Consider the following 23,724-nt stretch of genomic DNA (forward strand, 5'->3'; position numbering starts at 1 on the left):
CTTTACTCTACATCCCTAACATGTTCTTATTCTTCAACACCAAAAACACTGAATGTTGTATTAACAGGTAATGTGTGACTCCAAACTAATATATATATATATATATATATATATATATATATATATATATATATATATATATGTGTGTGTGGTGTGTGTGTGTGTGTGTGTGTGTGTGTGTGTGTGGTGTGTGTGTGGGGGTGTATATATATATATATTATATATAATATATATATATATATATATATATATATATATATATATATATATATATGTGTGTAATAAAATAACAACTAATTTGAGAATTTACAGCGGACTACAGGTATGGCAATACACGGTTGATAATTTACTTTTTACTATATTTATGAGTTATATAATTTAAAAGACTGAAGAGAGATACCAATAATTTTCTTGCATGAGAGCAATTAGTTGGTATTTGATGCATTCCTAAGGGGAAAAGGCAATTCTGAGATTTACAAACAAAATCTTTAAAAGCATAAACATATAACAGAAAACACATACAATTAAGTCTTTTAGTAGGCAGATGTAATACAAGCATTTCCCACCACCACTTCTGCCATCTGTTGCATTGTAAGTGTCCATTAATGTGGAATAGTTTCCAAGTAAACAGTGATGGAAAAGCGTATTGTTCCTTTCATGTTCCTAATCCTCACTATGCCACAAAACGCATAGTTTCATAAACATTGGCTAAATCTTTACCAGCCATACTGAGTGTAACTGTAAGATTGGGTGTATAATATACTATAGCTGAGGCTAATGCATTATAATGAAGGGTTTTATACAATAGGGAAATACTATTCTAACATGCTTGCCTCATCATGGCTAAAGAAAAACATGGACAGAAGACAACATTACCTTAAAAAATAATCTTTGGTGGTTGACTGTCCACTGAGTGGCGATGAACAACATCAACACACCTACCACCAGGTGTGAAAAAGGTGATGCACAGCGATGGCATCACTTCTCGTTCTTTTTGTTTGTTCTCAGTTTGACTTTGTCCTTCAAATGATTTCCCGCTTTCACGTAGCACCAACTCAACATGTTGAGTCCCAGAAAAATCTCATTTTTTTTACTCTGAAGTAGATGAATCTGTAGATGGATCAAGAAAGTGAAGGAAAGTGGCCCCTGATGGTTGCTTTGCACTCCAAGAACAACTTTGATGGAACATCCTCCTATTGATCAAGAGTCTGGAGAATGGTCTCTAAATCTAGATCCATATTATCCGGGGAACTAGAAGACAGACACATAATGACCTCTCAACACTGTGTTAAAACAAAATGGAAATTAAATTAATGCACAGACAAAATAAAAACTTACATGTGTTCAGTAAAGCCACCAGAAGAATTTGGTCTAAATTCTTCTTCCATTATGTCTTTATTGATAGACTCCTGCGGGCTGAATGGCTGCGGGAACTGATGCCTGAAAGAAACAGCAGGAACCTCTGTCACTTGATTAAAGGACTCACAATTGGCACGTTTTTGAGTGAGAAGCTGACACAAATTACAAATCGGAGGCCCCTATCACTTTGGTATTATGTTAAAACAGCTGAAATATCAACAATAAAATGCATCATACTTTTTTAGGCAGCCGTATTCAAGTACATTTGACTTGACTCAACCCAACCGGTAAATGCAAATGGGTGACCACCTAAAGCTCGGTTCAAGGTTTCTTCCCGTAAAAGAGAAGTTTCTCCTTGCAGCCGTTGCTAGTGCTTGCTCATTGGGGAATGTTGGGTCTCTGTAAATTGTCATGAGATAACTTCTGTGGTGATTTGGCGCTATATAAAATACACTTGACTTGACATGCTGTTTACTTTAAACGTAATTTTGCTGTGCTGCAAATAAGAAGAAATTTGAGTTACCTTTGATCTGCTCAGGTTGTTTCTATTTTATGAGAAATGTAAGGCAAGTACACAATGTGACACAGCCCATAGCCCAAGTGTACCAACAACTCTTGCAACTTAACCTTAAATAAAGTTCAAACCAGAACTAAATTTATAATCTAGGTCAAGATTTCAAAGTTTACTAAGATATCACGTATTTCATGCTATAGAATGAAAGGAAGCAGGTGCAAGTCATTAGATAAAATAGGTGCAGTTCAAAATATGTAAACTTGGATTGGAATATTCCACTAAATAAAAGTGTTATATAGCTTTAGTGAGACACTGGAACAAAACTTAATACATGATGTGACCAAACACAATATTTAAGATTCAAAATTTAAGATTTATTTATTAGGACAATCCAGATTAATCAACATTTCTGTAAATGCGCCAGTGTTAGCCAGCCAGCTTATTTTCAAGTTAAGTCCTTACCTTTATGTAATTGCATGTCTGTATATGGAATATATTATGTAACCTTGAGGTTGCTTCAGGAAAAATTGTAGGAAAGTATGGAGCATTACGTGTGATTAAGAAAAAAGGCTTTTACTTTTAATAATAACAAATACCTTGGTATACTTTTTATAAGTAGGACTTGGACATTTTTATATAGACAAATAATTTAAGTGTCTCCTATATTAACAGAAGTGAGTTGGTGGTGTGGAAATAAAGTGAAAGAGCGAAACGTGACACTTACCCGGAGAAGCCACTAGTACTCCGAGGGCTTTCAGAGACGGGTGTCATACTGGGAGCCGGGGGTGAGGCTGAGCCAGCTTCCCTGCACACGCACGCACACACCAATACACTAATAAGTTCCCTTAAAATGATTATACTTCAAGTACATCAAATTACAACTGAATTTGTAAAATAGTCCCTTACGTGCCGACTTTAGTATGGAGAGACACAGGGATATAGCCCCCAATGGGTGATGCTTGAGGTTCTGTTTTGAACAAATAGGAGTAAAAAAAAGAAATCCATCTGTTAGTTGTTTCTCATCTGAGCTTACAGTAAGAACATAAATCTCACATGACGACCAATACCTGAGTAGAATTTTTTGAAAACTTCATGTTTAGGAAATTCAGGATACAGGTATGTTATGTGGTTGATGTCCCGGATCCGGTCACCAAGGCTACGGATCTCAAGATCTCTCTTGGTGAAGGGCTGGATGTTCTGGATTTTCTGTCCCCCATCTAGAGGAAAACAAAATGTTTTATGTGTCAGTGCAAGCTCAGCCAGCACAACCATGTAAATTCACTACATACACACAAACCTGCATGAAGTTAGTGTTACACCCATTATAAACTAAGGTGTCACAGCCATAATCATGACAACCATCTGGTAGCAGTCGGTGAGAGAGCTAGCTCAATTTGTTTTTCATTAGTCTCACTTTGCCAGACCCTCCTCACCGCGGCGGAGGGTCTGGCAAGGGGGTGGCTAGTCCACGCAGAATTCAGGAATAGGAGAAAAACGTGCTCTGGTTTATTGGCATTTCTTTAAACCAATCACAATCGTCATGGGTGGCGCTAAACTCTGCACGGAGCCACTGCAAAATAGCCTCAGGAAGGAAGTTGTTTTGGTTGATCATATAAGTTAAAAAGTTTTTGTGTCAGAGAAAACTTTTTTTTTACCCTGCAGAGATCTGAGAAGCAGTTAACTATAGTCCTCATAAATCCACTGGATTTTTAAATTCCAACACAAAGAAAGTAGTAGGAAACGGACATCGGCAAAAATACATGCATCTGGCAGAATTTCCTGCGGCACCAGAGCCATCCCAGAAGTGGAACGTCGAATGAATTGCAGCTGAGCAGACCTACCTGAGGGTGCAACACACTTGCGCTGTGCATGGTCACAACTTTCTGTTAGTGGATCAGAGGGAACGCAAAACGTATTGCAAGGGATCACAAAAGAATTTCAGAAACAATTTTTTTTATTATTCAGGAGGACCAACCACAAAATGGGGGAAGGTGTTAAAGAGTCAAATGTCACTAATTCAGATAATTCGATATTAAGTCCTCATATTCCTCCACATGAAAATAACAAATGTAAAAGATCTATGGATGACTGCCATCATCACCATGAAACACTGAATTTACTGGGTGTACCTTAACAGCATCATAGTCTAAACTGGAAATGAAAGAATTTGAGGGTAAAAACAATCAAACTCAAACTGAGGGCCACACCAACACTTACTCTCAGAAGCGGACACATATGCAATGGTGATGCCGCCGATCTCAGAGTCACTAAAGCGAAGCAAGAATGTTCCGTTGGGCCTGTCTTTGAGAATCAGGTGTAGATGCTGCTTCCCAATGAAACCAAATATAAGCCTAGTGGAACAAAACATTGCAAACAATAGTTGTCAAAAACAGACTGTGGCTGGTTGCTAATATTTAATATTGAAATAGCAAGGGAGTCTCCTCACCCTTCGCTCCAGTAGGTCTTCAGGTACTTCTTGGTCAGCTCCATCACTCCCTCAAACCACTGCCAGAAAGTGAACGGTCGACCCGGGAGAACCTCCTGTAGAATTGAAACTGCACTGTAAGATTTGAGTGTCAGCGTGTGTACATCTGCTCAAGAGTACAAACTTCTGTGGGTACCTTATTAAACTGGGCCCAGGAAACCATCATGTTGCTGAAGTCGTCGGCAAAGTCAGGCTTGTCAAATATCTTCTGGGCCAAGAAGTGCTGGTTGTAGTGGTCCAGATTGTGATGTGTCTGGACCTCAGAAGTGAATTTACTGTTGAGAGTGTTGTACATCATCCCCCAGGGCACACGCTCGGGCACCATGAATGGCACTCTATCCTGATGACAACAACAAAGAGGCTGACACGACAAGAACACTGATATTCATTTATAAAAATGTCAGGGGAAGAGTGAAAGAAGAGTAGATGACAAGTGTGTAGACTTTGTCTATTTTGTTTGAGTGGTTAGGCATTTAAAAAACACAGACCACATCACACTATTTCCACTCAACGCTTTGATTGACAAAGCAAAGTGAGCAACAAACAGGAAGCCCGTTCAGGCCCAAAGAGATTGTCTGTGGCTCATTTCCAACTCAACATAGTAAACTGGTAAAGCTGCATATAATATTCTGTCTAATGAAATAAAGCAGAGGATGTTTGTGGGTAGTGATGTTTGACTATTATGAGTCTTAAGTGCTGAAGAGGTTTTGTGCAAACTCAGATTTTCAGTTGATAATAATATTTTATATTAGCATTAGGGATACAATAATAGATTTTATCTTGCGCAGTGATGATTCTCCTATAATATTGCCTTTATGGAAAACTCAACAAGCCTTTTTCACAGCAGAGAAAAAAGTATAACTTGTCAAACTGTATCACAGATAACAGAGCCTAAAAAGTGAACAAACATAACATAGCAATGGCAGAGAAATTAACCATTTGACACTTACTGGTTCAGAAAAAGCACAGTCCCATATGATGGTGGCCAGAGCATTGTTGTCTTGACTACCGTGGACAATGACGACCACCGGAAGTGAGATCATCTATAATCAATGACATAATTTTTAAGTTATATGACTACATAGTTGTCAGCTTAGTGTATCACTGCTGTAGCCATTTAGCAAAACTTGCAATGTGATACAGGAAAAAAAACTGTTATCATGAAGCCAAAATCATGCAGTCAAGCAACAGGATGCAACAGGCAGTTAAAGAACAGGCAGAACAATGGACAGGGCCAAACCTGTATCCTATAGGGAGTGTCACAGCCTGTGATGGTAATCTCTGTAGAGAACAGAAGAGCAAATTTCTCCTCGGTAACAGACTCGGATCCCTTTCTGTCTGCTCGCTTGATCCTCTTGATGGACTGTTTCACCAAAATAAAAATGTGTTAACAAGACTAAAATATAATTTAATATATGCTGAGAAATCTAATGCAGCACTTACCATGTTCCTGAATGTGGCACATGTGCTCTTGCTGGCTGTGTTGTGTTCTAGGATTGCTGTATTGTTGATCAGTTCCCCAACACTATCACTGCAGGTAACAAAACAGTAGTTAAATGTCATTTTTTGTCTTTTATAAGTTGTATAGTTAGTACTTTAATGGAACCCTTTTTAAGTGTTTATTTGAATTGATTTATTTGAGAATTTGGGCTTCTATGACACTAAACAACAAGCAGGATTATACATTACCCACAGTATAACAAATTTACAAATACATTTCAAGGGATCCAATATACATAACAGAAATGTTCTATTATAGACACAGGGCACTGAGTTTTAGCCATTTATTTTAAATAAATCTTGCTAAAACAAAAACCTCCCCATTAAAAAGTTACCTTTTGACAACCAAAACCAACTATGATCCTTTATTATTAAATAGCAGACTCTTTAGGTCATTGCACATTGAAATATTACTCCTAAATTAAATAATAGTTATAATAATAGATAATAGTAGAAGTTCCACTTGCACCTAGCTAACGGCATAATTAACAATGACCAAATCAAGTGTATATCTTAAAAGGTTTCTATCTATCTATATCTACCTATTTCCGTTTTTATGTTTTGGGTTTCCTCCTTCAATTTAAAAAAAAACAAAAAATAATTAACAGAACACATCTAAAAAGGGTAACTACAGGGGCTAAAAAAAGGCCGCCATGAAAACCAATCAGTAATGTCCACCATTGCTCTCCTCCTCCCAGACAGTGTGCAGTCCTCCATGTTGTGCTGTGTATACAGTGGGACTCACCCTGGTACACTGCCCAGGCTCCTGGCCTGCAGCTCATTTATGATTTGCGCCTTCAGCACCACAGGCTTCCCGGGAGCAACTTTTTCCCCCAGAAGATATCGCACTGTTGTCGAGAACTTTGACTGAGTCTTAATGACCTGAGGGGGCTGCTTATCTACTACAAGAGAGCTGAAGGAGACATCAGTTACATATGTGAGGAAAATGCTTCTTGTTTAAAAAAATGTTTGAAAGTTAGTCATTTATTTATGTTTCTATTTGTGAGCAGAGGAAAAGAACAGAGTTGCACTGGAAAAGGTTTGATTTAAATGCATTCACTTTATTTCACAGCTTTCCAATTCAAAAAGAAAGAAAGAAATATATAGAAAAGAAAACAATGTAACTTTGCTACCTTTGAATCAAAACCTGCAGAAGTTGCCCCAGCCTTTCCTGGAGCTCTGGGAACGGTTCCCCTATCAGCATCAACTCCTGTCTCAGCTTCCCATTCACGCCAAGCAGCTGCTCACACCTAACAGATATTTAAAGATAGTGAGGTAGCAAGAAAGAAAGTAGGCCAGTGAAACATGAATGCTTACGTAATAATTTATCATTCCATAAAATATCATGTGTTTACCAAAGAATATGACTTAAGTATTATTATTATTATTATTATTATTATTATTATTATTATTGTTATTTAAATGTTTAAACAAAGAATTATGAGACTGGTTACTGAATTCCTTCCAGCCTTATTGCCAATGACTCCCACAGAAATCTGATCAACAGCAGTGCAATACAGATGCAATCAATCAAAACGGAAACAGGTGTGGTGCACCTCACCAGGTCTGCAGGGGGTTGAGGTTGTCGTCAAAAGGTTGTCCGATGGCGGCCTTGTGTTGCTCCCACCTCCACACCTTTAACCTGCTCATCAGTCGGGTCTGACACTGGTCCAGACAGTCCACACACTCCTTGAGCAGCTGGAAACGCTTCTAAAACAATCAGCATCCAAACACATTACACTGACACACATGGGCAAACACATGGATAAATAAACATCATGCAAACAAACAGAAATATTACCTACCTCCATACACACCAAAGACCACATTATTTATCTATCAATTGTTTAATGTTTAGTCAATCAAATGTATAAAATTGAAACTTCTGAAATTCCCAGAGGTTGTTAATCCGTTTGTCTGGACGTAAAAAAAAGTTTTTTAGATTAGATAAAGAAAAGTTGCAGATTCTATTTTCAGAAACTATACATATTCGCCATTTCCATTTGATTATTTACAGAAAACAATTAACTATTTTACATGTCTTCTGTCGATCAACTGGTTGATTAACTAACCAACTGTTTCAGTACTAGTTTAGGGTGATCTCATAATAATAACTATTTATTTATAAGTAAAATAGCCAAGAGACATACTTAATGAGCATCTACTTTACTGTGATGAGTAACATCTATCTAAAAATCGAGATATCTCTGTGCTTGTGTACCCCCACATGTGCAGTAAAGCAGCAGGGGCGGGGAGTTGCTGAATCCCTAAAGGCTAATTGATTGCTGTTCACCGGCTACAGGTATCATGCCAAAACTGATCATCTGCCAAAACCTCTTGCTGTCTACCCTACATGCAAATGATAAACTAGGGGACACACTAAATCTCTAGATGAGTGGCCAGACGAGCCGTGACTGATTGAACCGTGCTGTAACGTGTTTACAGGTTGGGGATCTCCAGCACGCTGATTAGTTGCGTACATATCTCTGGCCGTTCTGCGGGCTACCATGATGTGTGACTGCTACATGAAAAAGTGGACACATAACTGTAACTGTGTTACAGGTTGAGTTTTATTAAAAAAGAACTAATTACAAAAAACACATTTGCATAGGCCATCTAAAACCGCATGTGACCGCAGAGCGCAAGTTTTTCTTTCAAATGTTAAGTTAAATTAAAAAGAGAAGCATTATCACTCAGGACAATGGACTTTAAGGTGGAGATTTTCAACTCTAAGGCCAAGAAATCTGCCCGTTCCAAACAGGCATTTTTGGAACAATCAATGCACTGGTCAGACTAAAAGTATAATTAAACAGCAGGAACAGCATGGCCTTATAACAACTTTAAAAAATAGTGTTTTTATAATGTGCTTTAATTTTTTCAGAAATCTATATATTAAATAGAGTAAACAACCCTCTAGGGTGCCAGTTATGCTGGCACAAAAAGGTGAATCTATTGCCAAGCTCACCGTGGCCATTGCTTTCACATTGTACTCCAGCTGCTGGATGTGATTCTGGAGTTTTTGGATTTCAGATTTTGCGGGATCCAATCCATTCTGTTGAATCGGTCCTGTACAAACATAAATAACATCATATGTTAAGTCCAAACAAAAACAAATTAACATCCAGACAAAAAAATTATGAAAGGCAACTTTTCTTAACGCCTGATAACAAATATTGACAAAACAATGACCAAATATTGGTCATTGTTTTGATAAGAAAGCAAAAATAATTTGAGTCATTTATTTGTCAGGATGGGTGATGTGAGGGAACACACAAAATACAGTAAGCCTTGCCAGATATTCATAAAACATTTTCATTAATAACACCACAAGGACAATATTACATTAATTAAAATTGACAGTGACAATTCCAAGATAAAGGAAATAAAGCCCTCTCATGAAATCCTGAGACAAAACAAGTTATATTGAGCAACATGTCCACATGCCAGACACACGAGCCAGGCCAAGGCAAGACAGAAAAAAAGGACACAAAATACTTGTGTAGCATAAAGGACTACAGCACAACTGTATTTTGCAGTGCAACCCTGCATTGTACAATGACAATAAATCAACTTTTAATTTATAGTAGCCCATCACCGTTTACATTATCTTATACATGTTACCTAACAGTCATGTCATTTAGAGACATTAACATGAAACCATTAATTAATCTTGTAAAAGAGGAACTAAAATAACCTTTTTCCAATTTAAGTTTCTACGAGTAATTGAAGGTTATTGGCACTTAGTACTACTGTGTGGCTGTTCATAGTATTTTAGATATGAACTAAATATGTGTAGTTCATATGTGTCTGTGTCTGTCACCTTGCAATCCCTCATAGTTCTGCCTCTCCCAGTTGAGCTCTTCTTGTAGCTGGTGCATCTTTTGTCGGATGTCCTGGACCTCCAGCACCTTTAGAACCAGGTGGTCTACATCTTGCATGTTAGGGAACGAGGACTCTCTATTCGGGTACTGTGGGTACTGTGGAGGGTTGGGTACCGGAGTACGCTACAGACATGGAACAGCACTTAATACAGTTAATACAAAAATACAGTTTTGGTGATGGGGTCAGAACTGTTTTACACATTACCTGTTGCTGCTATTAATAGTGGAAATTACCTTGAAAACAGATTTACTTTATCTATCTCCCTGTAGTACAACCAAATAAATTTACACCCTCCAAAGGCCTGATATATATATATATATATATATATATATATATAAAAAAAATTTCGTACAGCTTATTTGGGTAAGGGATCTGGTTAAAATAAACAGATAGTATTTAGGAGACCTTACCGTGCTGAGAAGAACCCTTTCCTTTGTGAGGATCTCCCTGACCAGCACTCCAAACTGTAGAGGCTGCTGCTGAAACATGGCCTGTGAATCAAGCACATGTCTTATCAAATATTAAAAAATGTAATTCAGTTCAATTCAATTTTATTTATAGTATCAAATTATAACAAGTTATCTCAAGACACTTTACAGATTGTAGGTCTAGACCACACTCTATAATTAAAAAAAACAATAATTCCCCAAGAGCAAGAATTTAGTGTGACAGTGGAGAAAAAACTTCCTTTTAGGGAGAAACCTCAGAAAGACCCAGGCTCTGGGTAGGCAATGTCAGTGCTGGTTGGGGGTGTTGAACAGTGGCAACAATAGTCACAATAAAGATAATGGAACTATTACTAGAAATAGTAGTTGTAGTCCTTCATGGGGTAGCAGGGCACTGCAGGGCATTACAGGGTAAAGCAGGGCATAGCAGGATGTTGCAGGGCAATGCAGGGTGTAGCAGGACGTAGCAGAGTGTTACAGGGTAAAGCAGGGCATAGCAGGATGTTGCAGGGCAATGCAGGGTGTAGCAGGACGTAGCAGAGTGTTACAGGGTAAAGCAGGGCAGTGCGGGCCGTCGCAGATTGTTGCAAGGCACTGCAGGGCATAGCAGGACGTAGAAGGGTGTAGCAGGACGTAGCGGGGCGTAGCAGGGCACTGCAGGGCAAAGCAAAGTGTACGGCATAGCAAGGCACGGAGGCACTGGCTCCCTCTCTCTCTCTAGGAAGTAACTCTGCATTCTGGGAGCGCAGTGCTCTAGTGGGATAATAAGGTCCAATGAGCTCTTTAAGATATGATGGTGCTTGACCATTTAGAGCTTTGTGGGTCAGGAGAAGGATTTTAAATTAAATCCTGGATTTTACAGGACGCCAATGCAGAGAAGCTAATACAGGAGAAATATGATCTCTTTTCTTTTTCTTGTCAGAACACAAGCTGCAGCATTCTGGATCTGCTGGAGCGTCTTAAGGGACTTATTTGTGCAACCTGATAGTAAGGAATTACAGTAGTCCAGCCTGGAAGTAGCAAATGCTTGGACACATTTTTCACCATTGTTTTGAGACAGGATGTGCCTAATTCTGGCAATGTTACAAAGGTAAAAAAGGCTGTGCTTGAGGTTTGTTTTAAGTGGGCATTAAAGGATATATCCCGATCAAATAACTCCTAGATTTCTGACAGTAGTGTTGGAGGCCAGAGCAATATCATCCAGAGTAGCTTTATTTTTAGATAATGAGGTTCGGAGGTGTTTAGGGCGCAAGGTCTTTTTTAGTTTGCAAGTTTGGGAGTTATACCAAAATGCTGGTTTCCTTTTTTAGAGGAGCAACAGAGTCTAAAGTTGTCTGTAGCGAGGCCGTAGCACCCTCTTCAAAATTTTCAATTTGTGAGTGACTAAAGTTAACATGAGTCCTGTTATATTAAGGCACAACATTGAGTTAATTGCTGTTGGAATATATTCCTTGAATTTAGCTGTAGCGCTGTCAGATAGGCCTCTACTGTAGAAGCTTTAATCTAATTTTGTATAGTCGAGTAGTAAGAATTCAAAAGTTATAAATGAATGGTCTGATAATAAAGAAAAACAGTCCTTAATACCACCTTGTAGCCACTAGTATGCAGTGGTTTATTCAGTTAATGTCATGAACATACATTTCTACTGGCAACAAACATATTTAAAGAAGCTTGTGCGGTTATTATGAATTTCTAAAAGACAGTCTTTTCTTGGTATCTTGTGGTCAGTAGAGTGTATGTAGGCTTTCATTTTTACTTAAAGTAGTTGAAGGTTGTGGGCAGCCCCACAAACTCCTTACATTACTAATGAGAGACATGATAAATTCCTTCAGATAAAAACACCATCTTCCTGTCTATGGTTTTAGCGGTCTCAGTCACTCAAACGTACCGCGATCACTGGCAGCATCTTAGCATTACAATTTACTTAATGGCTTGAGGAAATTGCATTTGACCTAAACTGCAAACACCAGGAAGAGTGACACTGTCCTATTAAAACCTTTGTAGGGATCCAGGGTGGAACCTAAATACTATTCTGGGACAGACGTTACCCAGTTCACCTACCATGTTTCTACTGATATTCATCAGCTTCATCCTGTCCACCACATTGGCGTTCTGCTGAGCAATCGATTGCAGCATGCTGATAGTCTGGTCCAACAGAGTTTGAGCCTTGCTCTGCTGCTCCACCTTTTCCAGCACAAAGTCATCCCTGTAAACATACACACACAAATATACACATGCCCATGCATATACAGTATGTGCGTGCAAACATGCACACATGTATATAGGCCCACACATACAAGGCCACAGAACAAAGACACAATATGCAAAAAACATGATATTATTATTATTAAATTATTATTATTATTATTATTATTATTATTATTATTATAGCATGTTTATGTAACTGTTTGTGTGAACATTTATGCGTGTCTAGGTAAAGTATATGTGTGCACATGTGTTTGTGTCATACCATCTTTGGCTCTCAATCCATTCAGCTAAAAAATGTCTGACTTCAATGGGGAAGGCGGATGGGGGATAGAGGTTGTTTAAGGTGTCATCAGACAGGCACTGTATCATCTGGGACATGTGTATCCATTGGGCCATGATCAAGCAGTGCTACACAAGTCAGGGTAAAATGACAATATGTATGAGTTGTAATACAGTTTAAATTTACAGTGGAAACAAACAGGAAATCTTCTTAAACAAGCACCACACTGGTGTTAAAGATTACGGCCTCTTATAGGAGCTTCTCTTATGATCAACAAATCCCACAAAAAGACCAAAACCAAAAATGCATAAGTCTGTCTCTTTACTTTCCCACTTCCCAACCCTGACTGCAATAGGCCCTAGCAACTTCCTTCCTCCCGAAGATGTAAATCTTTGAAAAATGGCTAATAAATATACAGTTTAGTTTTTTCAACCTCAATAATCCAATTATCCTGCCAGCAGGAGCATCTCATGCTGTAGCTACCCACATAGCATATCAGGCCTTGGATACACAGACAACATTGGTTTTGGTGTTTCCTCAGGATTTGTTGATGATAAGAAAGAAAGAAAAAAAAAGATCAAAACTACTGCATCCAGATCAAACAAAAGTCTGGAAAACAGCTGTAAAGAAACAGAGATAGATGTCCTAAAGATGTTGCTGGCCACAAGCTAGTCTATCATGTGACCTGTATAAGCTTCCCACATGTAGGGTGACCCTTATAGTGTAAAAACTGACAAACTCAAACTGTCTCTGAAAGCTTGGATATCTCTCTGCCGTCTGACTGTATTTTTGTAAGTTAAAAGTGGTTTCTTGTTTCATTCCTGATCTGAGCTATGTTTGTGTTGACTTTATAACACAACACGTTTTATATCATAAAGTATCTTCAATCTAAACACTATACCTTTGAAAGATGAGAAGAGAGCTAATTTAATAAACAAGAAAACCCTTATAGTTAGTCATATCTATTGTGCAAGTGCTGTGTCACACTGAAAGAGTGCAGTGTGTTATAGTCTTTTAATGAACAAGCAAAGTGTCAGACAGTTCTTGTCATCCAACATAAAGGCTGTTACTTAGCTACCACAAACATTCACATTTATTTCTTCATAATAAGTTAACAGCCAACTTAGAATAACAGCTATTTGTCTTTGAATAATTTCAAGCTCGGCCAGAGACATGTCAAGGATTGACTATTTATAGTAAATGGTTATAATTACATTATTATTATTACTTACAATCACATTTGCTCTTGGAGGGAGCTCTAAGAATTTGAGCAGTAAAGAGAATACTGTTGGGAGAACAAATCCCTCCCCCTAAAAGTAACAGTACAACAACTTGGGAAATATGCTTCTTTGTTTTCTTGCTGAGAGTTAGATGAGAAGATTGACACCACTCTCATGTCTTTATGATGCATATGAAGCTAGAGCCAGGAAAGGGTTAGCTTACCATAAAGACAAGAAACATAGGGAACCAATTTTCCTTTTCCTTCACTGCTACGTCTGGGTTTGCAGTATATTCTTGGCTTTTCTCCAGTCAAGTCTTTACCGGTCTAATCAGCGAACAGAGGTGCTAGCGATGCTAAGCCAACGTCATGACCAGACGTTAGAGATTGGTTTTAGCAGATCCAGAGTGGTTCTGGGCAGATCCGATAGTTTTAAACTTCAACATAGTACCCACCTTCAAGGAAGTTAATACTTGTCAATAGATGGTGGCCAGAATCTTTGTACAGATGATATGTATAAGAGTCTGGTAGGACCAGGATGGCCAATACCAACATTGACAGCTAAAAACTTCTCAGTTTTAGTCAATGAAAACCCATGAATTTTGTCAGCTATTTTTTTATTTAGCTATCTTATTTTATTATGTTTAACATTTTAGTAAATCTAATGTTGCCAAAACCAATAATTCTGTGATTTTAGTCAAACTGATTTTCCATAAGATTTTATCTGATATATCTCATCATTATCTGATGAAAAACACAGGTGCCTTCCGACACTTCACAAGTTTGACTGACTTTAACAGTTTAGATAACACAGTCAACTATCCTACTGTCATCATTACAGACATATAATCTAATTACAGACAACTGACAAGTGGACTAATGGAGGCTTTCGGACATGTTTGTGGATTATTTTGGAGTGAGTGACTCACAGAGAGTTCTGCCTTTATTGTATGATCATAGTTTTGATCAAATGTTTTTTTTATTTTCATTTTACAAATAAAGAAAAATCACAAACAAACCACAGGCAAAACACTGGAGCATGAAAACATGTCCCAGGGCCAAAACATACAGAGAGAAAAGACTGGAGGGGGGAAACACAAAAAACACAGCAGAAAGTGAGTGACGTCCACAGCTTACTAATAATACATGCAGAAACAGACATACAAAAACACATACATAAACAGACACACACAGAGACAAACACAAGACAGGGGACCAATCACACATGCAAACAGAAGCAAAGAGAAGTAAAGACTAACACAAATTTACTGCATAGATTTCAAAGACTCAGCAACACTGAGCCAACTTTCCGAAGTCTGTCCTTGGGCTCCATTAATGCGAGCCACAGATACTTCCATGTATACAACATCCACAAAAAAAAAAGGATCCATGTACGAACAGATAAATCATTAGGTGGCTTCAGGTTGCGATCATCCACTTAGCAGCTGTAAGTCCAGCAAACACAGTACGTTTTGAGCTTGAGAACACTGAAAGTCTGACAAGTCATTCAGAATCAAAACATTGACAGCAACAGGCACAGTAACATTAAACTAAGCGGACATTTTGGATGCAATATTGTTCCAGAACTGACCAACAGGAGAACACTCCCAGAACATGTGAATTTATGTACCTTGAGCTTTTATTGGGCAGAAAGTGCCTAAAGGGCTGTTAATTATTTTCATGTGGTGCATTTTCACAAGTATGAGGTATGTCCTATGACTGAAATTGTAGTGACTCTGCTGATGCTCTCGATTGCAAGATAGTTCTGGAATGTTAGACCATACATCATGCCAGTCAAGATTAACACTCAGGCCTGGGCAATCGCTTACCCAGATCCTCTTAATAGGAAGGGCAGAGCAGCCAGATATCACCAAGAGATGATAAAGCCTAGATACCATCCCAGGTTTTTAGGCTGCACAGTAAATAACTTCCGAATAGGTTGGATGGGCAAAGGCCTCTGCCAGGGAACACTGTATGCCTTGAGTGCCAACCTTAACTGAAGGTAAAAGAAAAAAGAGGAGCATGGTAGATTGAATGCATTTTATAAGTCAGAGACAGGGGACCAATCAAGGGTAACAAGCCAACCTCGCCAAAAATGTCTTTTAGACGATGAACTCCCCTTTGTTCCCATTGTGGAGCTGTTATCTCCCTCCCACCAATCAGGAGGGCAGTATTATTGAATAATGGGGAAAAGGTGTGCCAGTTACAAGCTATATGGGTGTGTTTGAGCTAATCTCCAAGTTTTGATAAGGTGAGAGATAATGGGGCCAAAGCATTACTGGCACTGTTAGTTAGAAACATTGGCAAAAAGAATGTCATGGAGTGACCAAGGGTGGAGTGACTCTGTCATAGCAGTTTCTAAGGTATGCCAGCAAGCAGACACATCTGGACTAAACCAAGTGAGGAGGGGTCTTAACACAAAGGCCCAGAAATAATGTTTAAAGTTGGGAACTGAAAGGCCACCATCCTCTCTCCTTATATATAGAGTAGACATCTTAAGTTCCTTGACTTTCCAGATAAATTTAGACACCACTAATTGTAATTTACACCAGTAGCCGGCAGGAGGGGAGAGAGGAAGCATAGAACTCACAAAACTAATCCTGGGTAAAACATATTAATTTTAACCATAGATATACGGGCTTGAATCGACATGGGGAGACCCATCCACTTTTCCATATCCTTCAAAACGCTGTTCAAAGCAACAGAACACTTTTGCTTAATAATCTGGTATAAGCAGGGGAAAACCTCAATGCCTAAATATTTAAACTGGGGATGTCGGCAGAGATGGTTGAATTGTGGGAAGAATCATTTAAATGATGTAGTGCAGGCTTTGACCAGTTAATTTTAAAACCTGATAAGCTTCCATACACCTTGCATAATGATAGAAGGGGAGGAAGAGATTAAGAAGGGTTTTAAATAGTGACAGGTGATGCAGTGTATTACGACTGCATATTGGTGACACTATAGATTGGCAGATGGCTTGAGCCAGCGGCTCTAAAGAAATGACAAAAAGTGCAGAACTCAAGGGACAACGTTGGCGGAAGGATCTAGAAACTGGAAATAAAGAGGAGGAGGTGCGTCTGGTTAAGACTCGGCCTGAGGGATTAGAATACAAAGCTTTAATCATGCCAATGAAAGTTTCACCAAGGTCCATCACCTCTAAGACTGACCATAAAAATAGCCGCTCAGTGTCCTCCGCTGCATCAACAATGTGGAGAAGGCGTCTAACATCATGATTTTCCTTTTTGCATATTCTTTGCTGCCATCTCAGTTCTTCAATAGTAATCAATTTGTCCAAGCTAGCAGATTCCTCTGCTTATAACTGAGGCAAGTTAAGCTGATTCAACCACCTCACACACAGTGGGATTAATTCAAGGCAATCTCACATTCATACAGATTGGAATAAAATGTCTGAAAGGATTTATTTATTTTGACAGGGTCAATTCTAATATTACCATCTGAAGATTTAATAGCGGGAATATCTGCAATAAACTGAATAATATAGGATTAATTTTTCAGTAAAGAAGTATTGAAACGCCATCTAATCGCACGTTGCATTTGATTAGTGAGCATATTATAGAAATTGCCTTTAAAAACATTTGGCACATAAGCTGACACAAATGCAATTTTTCTGGCACCAATGTACCAGTTGTGGAAATCGCAATCCTGCCTGTATCATCTAACCAAGAGGACACTTTAAGTGGGAGATTCCGTTTGACAACAACGGCCTCGCCTTTTGTTTTTAAGCTTGCTGAGGAGGATGCAATTGTATGACAGAATCTATTGGCTAAATAGCCGGCATTCTCTTTCTTAGCAAGCCCAGAGTGCTGGCTCGTTTATGACGAACATTCAGTCCGCCACAATTCCAAACTAAAAATGTAAGCTCACCCATTGTCGAAAAAGCCGCGTTCTAAATGAAAGTACATGTGATTATTGCTACTGCCTTTCACTTCGCTAAATCCAAACAACAGTGCATCCAAAGTTAAGTCCCTCAATACACAAAACCTGTAAAACACAGAACAACAACAGACGAGACAGTGATACAGAAGGGAGAGAAGGGGGGAAACATAGGCAGAGAGGCTAACATTCAAAGTAGGTCTGTGATCAAGATTGGATACGGGGCAGCAAAAATGGTACACTAGCCCATAAATATCTGGTTGCAACATCAACTGGTTCCACACTTAATTCACATCAAATTAACACATTTTTTGTCAACAGAAACAAAAAGCACAAAATAGCACCTTGGAAATTAAACTCTAGCCTCGCAGTGGCCAAGCTAACCTATGGAGGTGATGTCATATTAAGCTAGGTTGACATAGCATTCAGAAACACAGTCTGTGTAATCATATCAGACAACAATGCAATAAAACCAATACACGTCAAGAGAAAAAGACAAACCAATGGTCCATGTTTATTAGGCAGCTGCTTCAGTCCCGATCCTCCTCCATGCCCCCTCCGTGTTAGAATCCAAAGTGTTAGCTCTCCCCAATGCAACAGGAGGACAGGGCGCAGCCCAGTTCACATAGTCCTCAGCACCTTCGGCGGAGGCGAACGCCCCATACTGGGCGCCGTGTCTGAGCTTCAGTTAAAGCTTCAGATAAAGCAGGAAATAAATCCACACCCTTGACTTGTGCTGAATCCATGGTTTGACAGAAGGCTTGCTGCCGCTTGATTGTGAAGTTGCTGTAATCCGGGAAGAAGCAAATTTTTCGGCCCTTAATGACGAGCGGAGATTTACGCGCAGCCTGTGGGATCACCTGCCTGGTAGTGTGAAAATCAACGTGTGAAAGTAGTGGTGGTCTTCTTTGGGCTATGACTGTTTCAATTCAGTGGGCTCTCATAATCTCTATCTCTGCTAGATTTGGAAACCACTAAGGCAGGAGCCGCAAGAAATACTGGATAGCATTAGCACCTTCTAGGCCCTCTTTCAGCGCAACAAATGGGGATGTTGCATCTACGGTTTCTGTCCTCCATAACCGCTAGCTTCACCTCCAGCTCCTGAAAAGCGTGGCCATGGCTGTCAAAAATACCTTTGTTGCTTTCCACGGTTGTTTTTAGGTTGCTCACATCCGATCTGATAGAGCCAAGGCTTGCAGTCAGAGATGCTATTTGAGCATGGATAGCTGTTAGCTTCTTGTCGTTGTCGATCCCCACCTGTTGAATCTGAGACTGGATCTGAGCAAAACGTGGTTTGCGGTAGCTTTTCTGTTTCGGTAGCTTTTCTGTTTCTCCAGCAATGCCTCTGCAATGGCACACTGGATTCTGTTCTTGTTTGCCATTCTAGTTTAATTAACTCTAACAAGCACAAAGTGGTAAAATATTGAAGTTGGAACCATGTAAAACTACTATTTGACAAAGTAGGGCCAGGACCTACACCACGTGACTCTTGTATGATCATAGTTTGATGATAATTAAATATGTTTGTTTTTAAATCTGTACAAAAATTTTCAATTTAATGTGCTTAAATAAGCCTAAAAAGTTCAAATTTAACCAGGGCTATATACAGTATAACAGATAATATCGACAAGTTGCTCTTTCACTTTGCTGCTTTGTCCCAAAAAAAGCCAGAAATGACTGACAAATGTAATGTCTAAGTTGATGGCTTGGTTTCATAGCAGTTTAGTCCTTCTCAGTTTTGACTCTATTGATGGGATATAAAGTTAAACTCTGGACAAAATACTGCCCAATACAACTAAGAAAGTGAAAGCTATGTTTAAACTGGTTGTGTAACGTCACCCACGCAGAAAGGCTTCAATTACAAACAACCACAGTACAAGGGGAAATTCCACAAACTGGAATGTTGACCGGTTTCACAAAGAAAAGTATCAGGGTGAATTTTCAGTTGTGAGATTTTAAAAGAGTAAACACACTATAAGCCCCGTCATGCTCTTTCAGCCATCATTCTCTCTTAGAGCTACTTGAGTTCATGTTGGGTCAGCTCTTCTGTAAAGCTGCTTTATAACTACTAAGTTGGACAGTTTCAACCCAGTCAGTGCTGGCATCAACAGACAAGCACTGGCAAAGGTACAGGGCATATTTCTGGCTGTTTAAAAATAATCAAGGGCCTGTTTTGGCCACAGTTTAAGCTAAGAGCACTTGAGTTCTCTGCTCTAGCCACTGTTTAGATAGCTATACTTGCTTTCTTGTTTGCTTAAAGTCACATTGTGTTCAATACGTCCTTGTAATGTTAGTTGATGACCAGTGTGAGTATTTGTGCCTTCAAACTACCCCTTCAGTTGGGGTAGCTGGTTGTTCCTTTTTCCGAAACGAGAGTCTGAGTACAGAGGGTTTTGTAAGATGGACAGATGTGATTTTGGGCTGTATAAATAAAATTTAAAAAAATGTACTTGACTTGACACATTTACTAGATATTTCTCCAATGAAGCTACACTATATAATGTACTAAGATTTCACACATTTAGTGCTCAACAATTTCAAAAGGCAGATTTTACAATATTTTTTATACATTGAGACATTTCAAATGTGTTAAATATAAACCACCAGGTCGTCAAGTCTCTGTTGTGTACAAAGCTATTTGTTGAGTCTCAACATGCAAGTAAATGAATACATCTCCGTGGGTGTACAGTGAATATCGTGCCAGAAACATCCCTGGAGGGAATCACATGACGTCATTCCTCTCCCCATGCTTCCTGTCTGTTTCTACAATTATTTCTAAAATAAGCAAATTGTTACTTGAAATGTTATTTGAATTTAGCGGCAGATAAGGAGAGTTTGATTGGGTCAAGGGCCTTTTGATAGCTTCATGTGTTTTTTTGTTTTCATCTGTACTTTTTTATCTACGTCTGTTACAGTGACTACATTAGTTGCACACTGCTTTGGTAAATCCAAACAAAAAGAGAATTTTAAAAAGATATAGGGGCTGTTCATTTTTTATATAAGGGGCTACCGGAAAAGTTTTGGGTCCTTTAGTTGAAAAAGACTTTACCTACCCTACTCTAAAAAATACGTTTTTATATGAACCCTTGTAAATGATTGGGCAATAATGCATGACCCTCCCCAACAACGTAACAATACCTTCTGTACTGGTTAACACTCGGTAAAGATGTAAAGATGGCCATTGTTTATATACAACCTTGACGTACAAGATTCCACCTCTGCTTTCTCATCTTACACATCACATTACGTTATTATGGTGGCCATTTTAGTAGATTTACTCACTAACATTGTTGTGGAAACACACTAAGCATGGAAACTAAATGTACACTTCCTGCATTGCTGCATTACTTCAAATACTATGTTGCTCCTACAGTTAACTAGTATTCACATGAAATACAACAATACAACATTGTGACCAATCAAAAAAGCACACTGGGTAATAACAAGTTCTGTCCATGTCCACTACAATGCCCGCCCAATCAGTGTCAATCAATCCTGTCCAACTTCCCAGAACCCGCTGTGAGCTGGAGCTCTATCAGCAGACACACGGACAAGAGGCGTTTATTTTCCCGATTGTTTGTTCAATTAACATACAACACACATATCCATTATAAGATTAACTGGAACGTGTGGTTTTTCGAAGTTATAAAGCTCCACAAGGATTTGCAGGCGCAAGCTCACTGACCGCGCTGTCACTCACACACACCATCCAAAAAGCAGGCAGAGGAGAGGGAGAGAGTCTGACAGGGCAGAAAGATACCCACCTGCCTTTGACAGTCTTGTAAATAAATCATAATATGTATATTAAATCTGTCAGTCTTTCTCTATCATAGGCGCTGATTTATGTTTCCCTCCGTGGGTGCTTGTACGGGCGCACCCCCTTTAAAAAAAAAAGTAGGCTAGTCAAAAAATGTTTGCATTTCAGAACCTTAAGGAGAGGACAGCAGCAAACACGAACACACACGGCTATAACTCGATAGTGAAGCCGCAAAGTAGCCTAGGCTATCTTTCAACTCAGGACAGCGTCCCACTTCTCATAAATACAGATAGGATTGGAGATGAGATGTTTAACTGACATGTAACCGCAATCAGTGCTCACTCCACTTGGCACCAACTGCAATGTTTCATTTTAAATGAACAAGCCACGTTGAAATTTTGCTGTTTTCATGAATACAAAAGTTGGGTGACCCTCCCTCCTAGACTAAAAAAACACTGGGTGACCCCTACCCTCAAAAAAGAATAAAAAGACATGACCCACCCCTATTTTAGAGTATGGCAGGTGTAGGATCACTACACAACGGTGAGTGAAAACCTTCTTGTATCCAGATGTGGCAAATAGACAAAAATCAAGATCAATAGAGATAAAATCAAGTCAGTTTCATTTGTAAAGCCCAAAACCACATATTTGTTTCTGAGGACTTTAATTGAGTAATAAAAAGAGAAACGTTACTATCTGGAAAATCCCATGTCAGGTTGATTTAGTTAATGTCAACACATAATGAGGAGTCAAACCAATACTGGTCTTTTTCCACTGTCATTCTCAGAAATCAATGTGGGTGAATTTTACAATTGTTGTGAGATTATTTTGAATTCTTAACGAAAGTCCCATGATATGACTACAAATATAAAGGATAAACAATAAAATCCTATATTTAAAGGGAAGTAATACAATTCACGCCTTTTCCAATACCTTCACTTTCTACCAGCCCACCCTCACACTGCCTGTCACGTGATACAGGGAAGAAAGAAACCTCTCTTTGTTGACAATCATCAATAACCCGGCAGCAATTAATGATTATTTTCAAGATTGACTAATGTCAATGTCAATCAATCATTTGTTCTATAAAATATCAGAAAATAGAGGACAACGCCCAAAATAGCAAAAAGGTGACAAAAGCTAAATATTTAAATTTTACTGTCACATAAGACAAAGAATGTTAAATTTTGATAATCGATTAATTGTTCAAATCATTTGTAAGCAACAATGCCAACAGTTCTTTAAGTCCAGGTTCTCAAATGAGAGGATGTACTGCTTTTCTTTGTCTTATATGATAATGAATACAAACAGTGAACACCTGTGGGTTTAACAAAACAAAAAATGTCAGAACTTCACCACAAAATGTTTCACTATTTTCTGACATTTTATAGACCATTATTAAATTAATAGATTCATCATAGTCATTAGTTGCAGCCTAATTTATTTATTGTGATTTAAAGCAAAAGGCAGATTTATTGCTGACCTTTGAGCAAAATGGCAGCGGGAGAAGGACTGCTGGCATCTAAGTCTGACAGAAGCTGTTCAAGTGAGCAGTTACTCAAACCAAAGCACCTAATGGAGGTGAGGAATGGTGCCCCACTGGTTACTGTAATAGAATATGGGTTTTTGAATTGTGAAAAACACTCTGTGTAGACTTTTGTAAAACTGTTTTAAGGTAACAAAGGAAAAGCACACAACGTCATGTTACTGTAATTCCTAATAAATACAATTCAGAAACATAACACAAGCCTAATTGTTATTTGGTTCCAGCAGTCCTTCTCATCTCTACTGCCAACAATATGCTTCAAAACCTAAACGAGTGTTTGAAACCTGGTTGCCAACAGACACTGTAATCTGCTTCCCTTCCTTACAGAAAGCACGTTTACAGACCTTTAACAGACCACAGCTTACAAGTCAACTGCCCAAATGTCCTTTATCAGATAAGTGAAGCTGAATTTTCCTAAATGGTGGGTAAGATCACAAAAAGTGTCCTCTTAGCAGTAAAGAAAATGTGTGTACTGTACATGCAAAAGCTAGCCTGAAAGGGTTGCACAATTTCTGAATATATACTTTACCAAATTGAAACATCGGCCGTTTGTAGGTTCATACCAATCAAACTATTTAATCTCATTTTCATTGTGTGTGTGTGTGTGTGTGTGTGTGTGTGTGTGTGTGTG

The 23,724-nt window shown here is 38.7% G+C and overlaps 1 protein-coding gene across 2 annotated transcripts in view; it reads right to left on the reverse strand.

Annotated features, from left to right (window-relative positions):
• Window positions 1-955: 955 nt before the first annotated feature.
• The window catches only part of stat6 (signal transducer and activator of transcription 6, interleukin-4 induced), a 23,988-nt gene continuing 1,219 nt past the window's right edge, over window positions 956-23,724 (reverse strand). The window contains exons 2-21 of one of the 2 annotated variants that reach the window (XM_032520001.1): window positions 12,657-12,802; window positions 12,248-12,392; window positions 10,151-10,231; window positions 9,679-9,862; window positions 8,824-8,924; window positions 7,420-7,568; window positions 6,992-7,108; window positions 6,604-6,771; window positions 5,802-5,889; window positions 5,599-5,721; window positions 5,309-5,401; window positions 4,495-4,698; window positions 4,320-4,414; window positions 4,091-4,224; window positions 2,941-3,090; window positions 2,780-2,840; window positions 2,598-2,678; window positions 1,669-1,758; window positions 1,339-1,440; window positions 956-1,251 (exon numbers count right to left, since the gene is read on the reverse strand). In XM_032520001.1, the coding sequence (XP_032375892.1) occupies window positions 1,194-1,251; window positions 1,339-1,440; window positions 1,669-1,758; window positions 2,598-2,678; window positions 2,780-2,840; window positions 2,941-3,090; window positions 4,091-4,224; window positions 4,320-4,414; window positions 4,495-4,698; window positions 5,309-5,401; window positions 5,599-5,721; window positions 5,802-5,889; window positions 6,604-6,771; window positions 6,992-7,108; window positions 7,420-7,568; window positions 8,824-8,924; window positions 9,679-9,862; window positions 10,151-10,231; window positions 12,248-12,392; window positions 12,657-12,790 (2,358 nt within the window). In that variant the 5' untranslated portion in view covers window positions 12,791-12,802 and the 3' untranslated portion in view covers window positions 956-1,193. The remainder of the gene's footprint in view (window positions 1,252-1,338; window positions 1,441-1,668; window positions 1,759-2,597; window positions 2,679-2,779; window positions 2,841-2,940; window positions 3,091-4,090; window positions 4,225-4,319; window positions 4,415-4,494; window positions 4,699-5,308; window positions 5,402-5,598; window positions 5,722-5,801; window positions 5,890-6,603; window positions 6,772-6,991; window positions 7,109-7,419; window positions 7,569-8,823; window positions 8,925-9,678; window positions 9,863-10,150; window positions 10,232-12,247; window positions 12,393-12,656; window positions 12,803-23,724) is intronic. The other variant, XM_032520002.1, reaches the window with a different exon arrangement.

The sequence above is a fragment of the Etheostoma spectabile genome, chromosome 7, assembly GCF_008692095.1.
Source record: "Etheostoma spectabile isolate EspeVRDwgs_2016 chromosome 7, UIUC_Espe_1.0, whole genome shotgun sequence".
Lineage (NCBI taxonomy): Eukaryota > Metazoa > Chordata > Actinopteri > Perciformes > Percidae > Etheostoma > Etheostoma spectabile.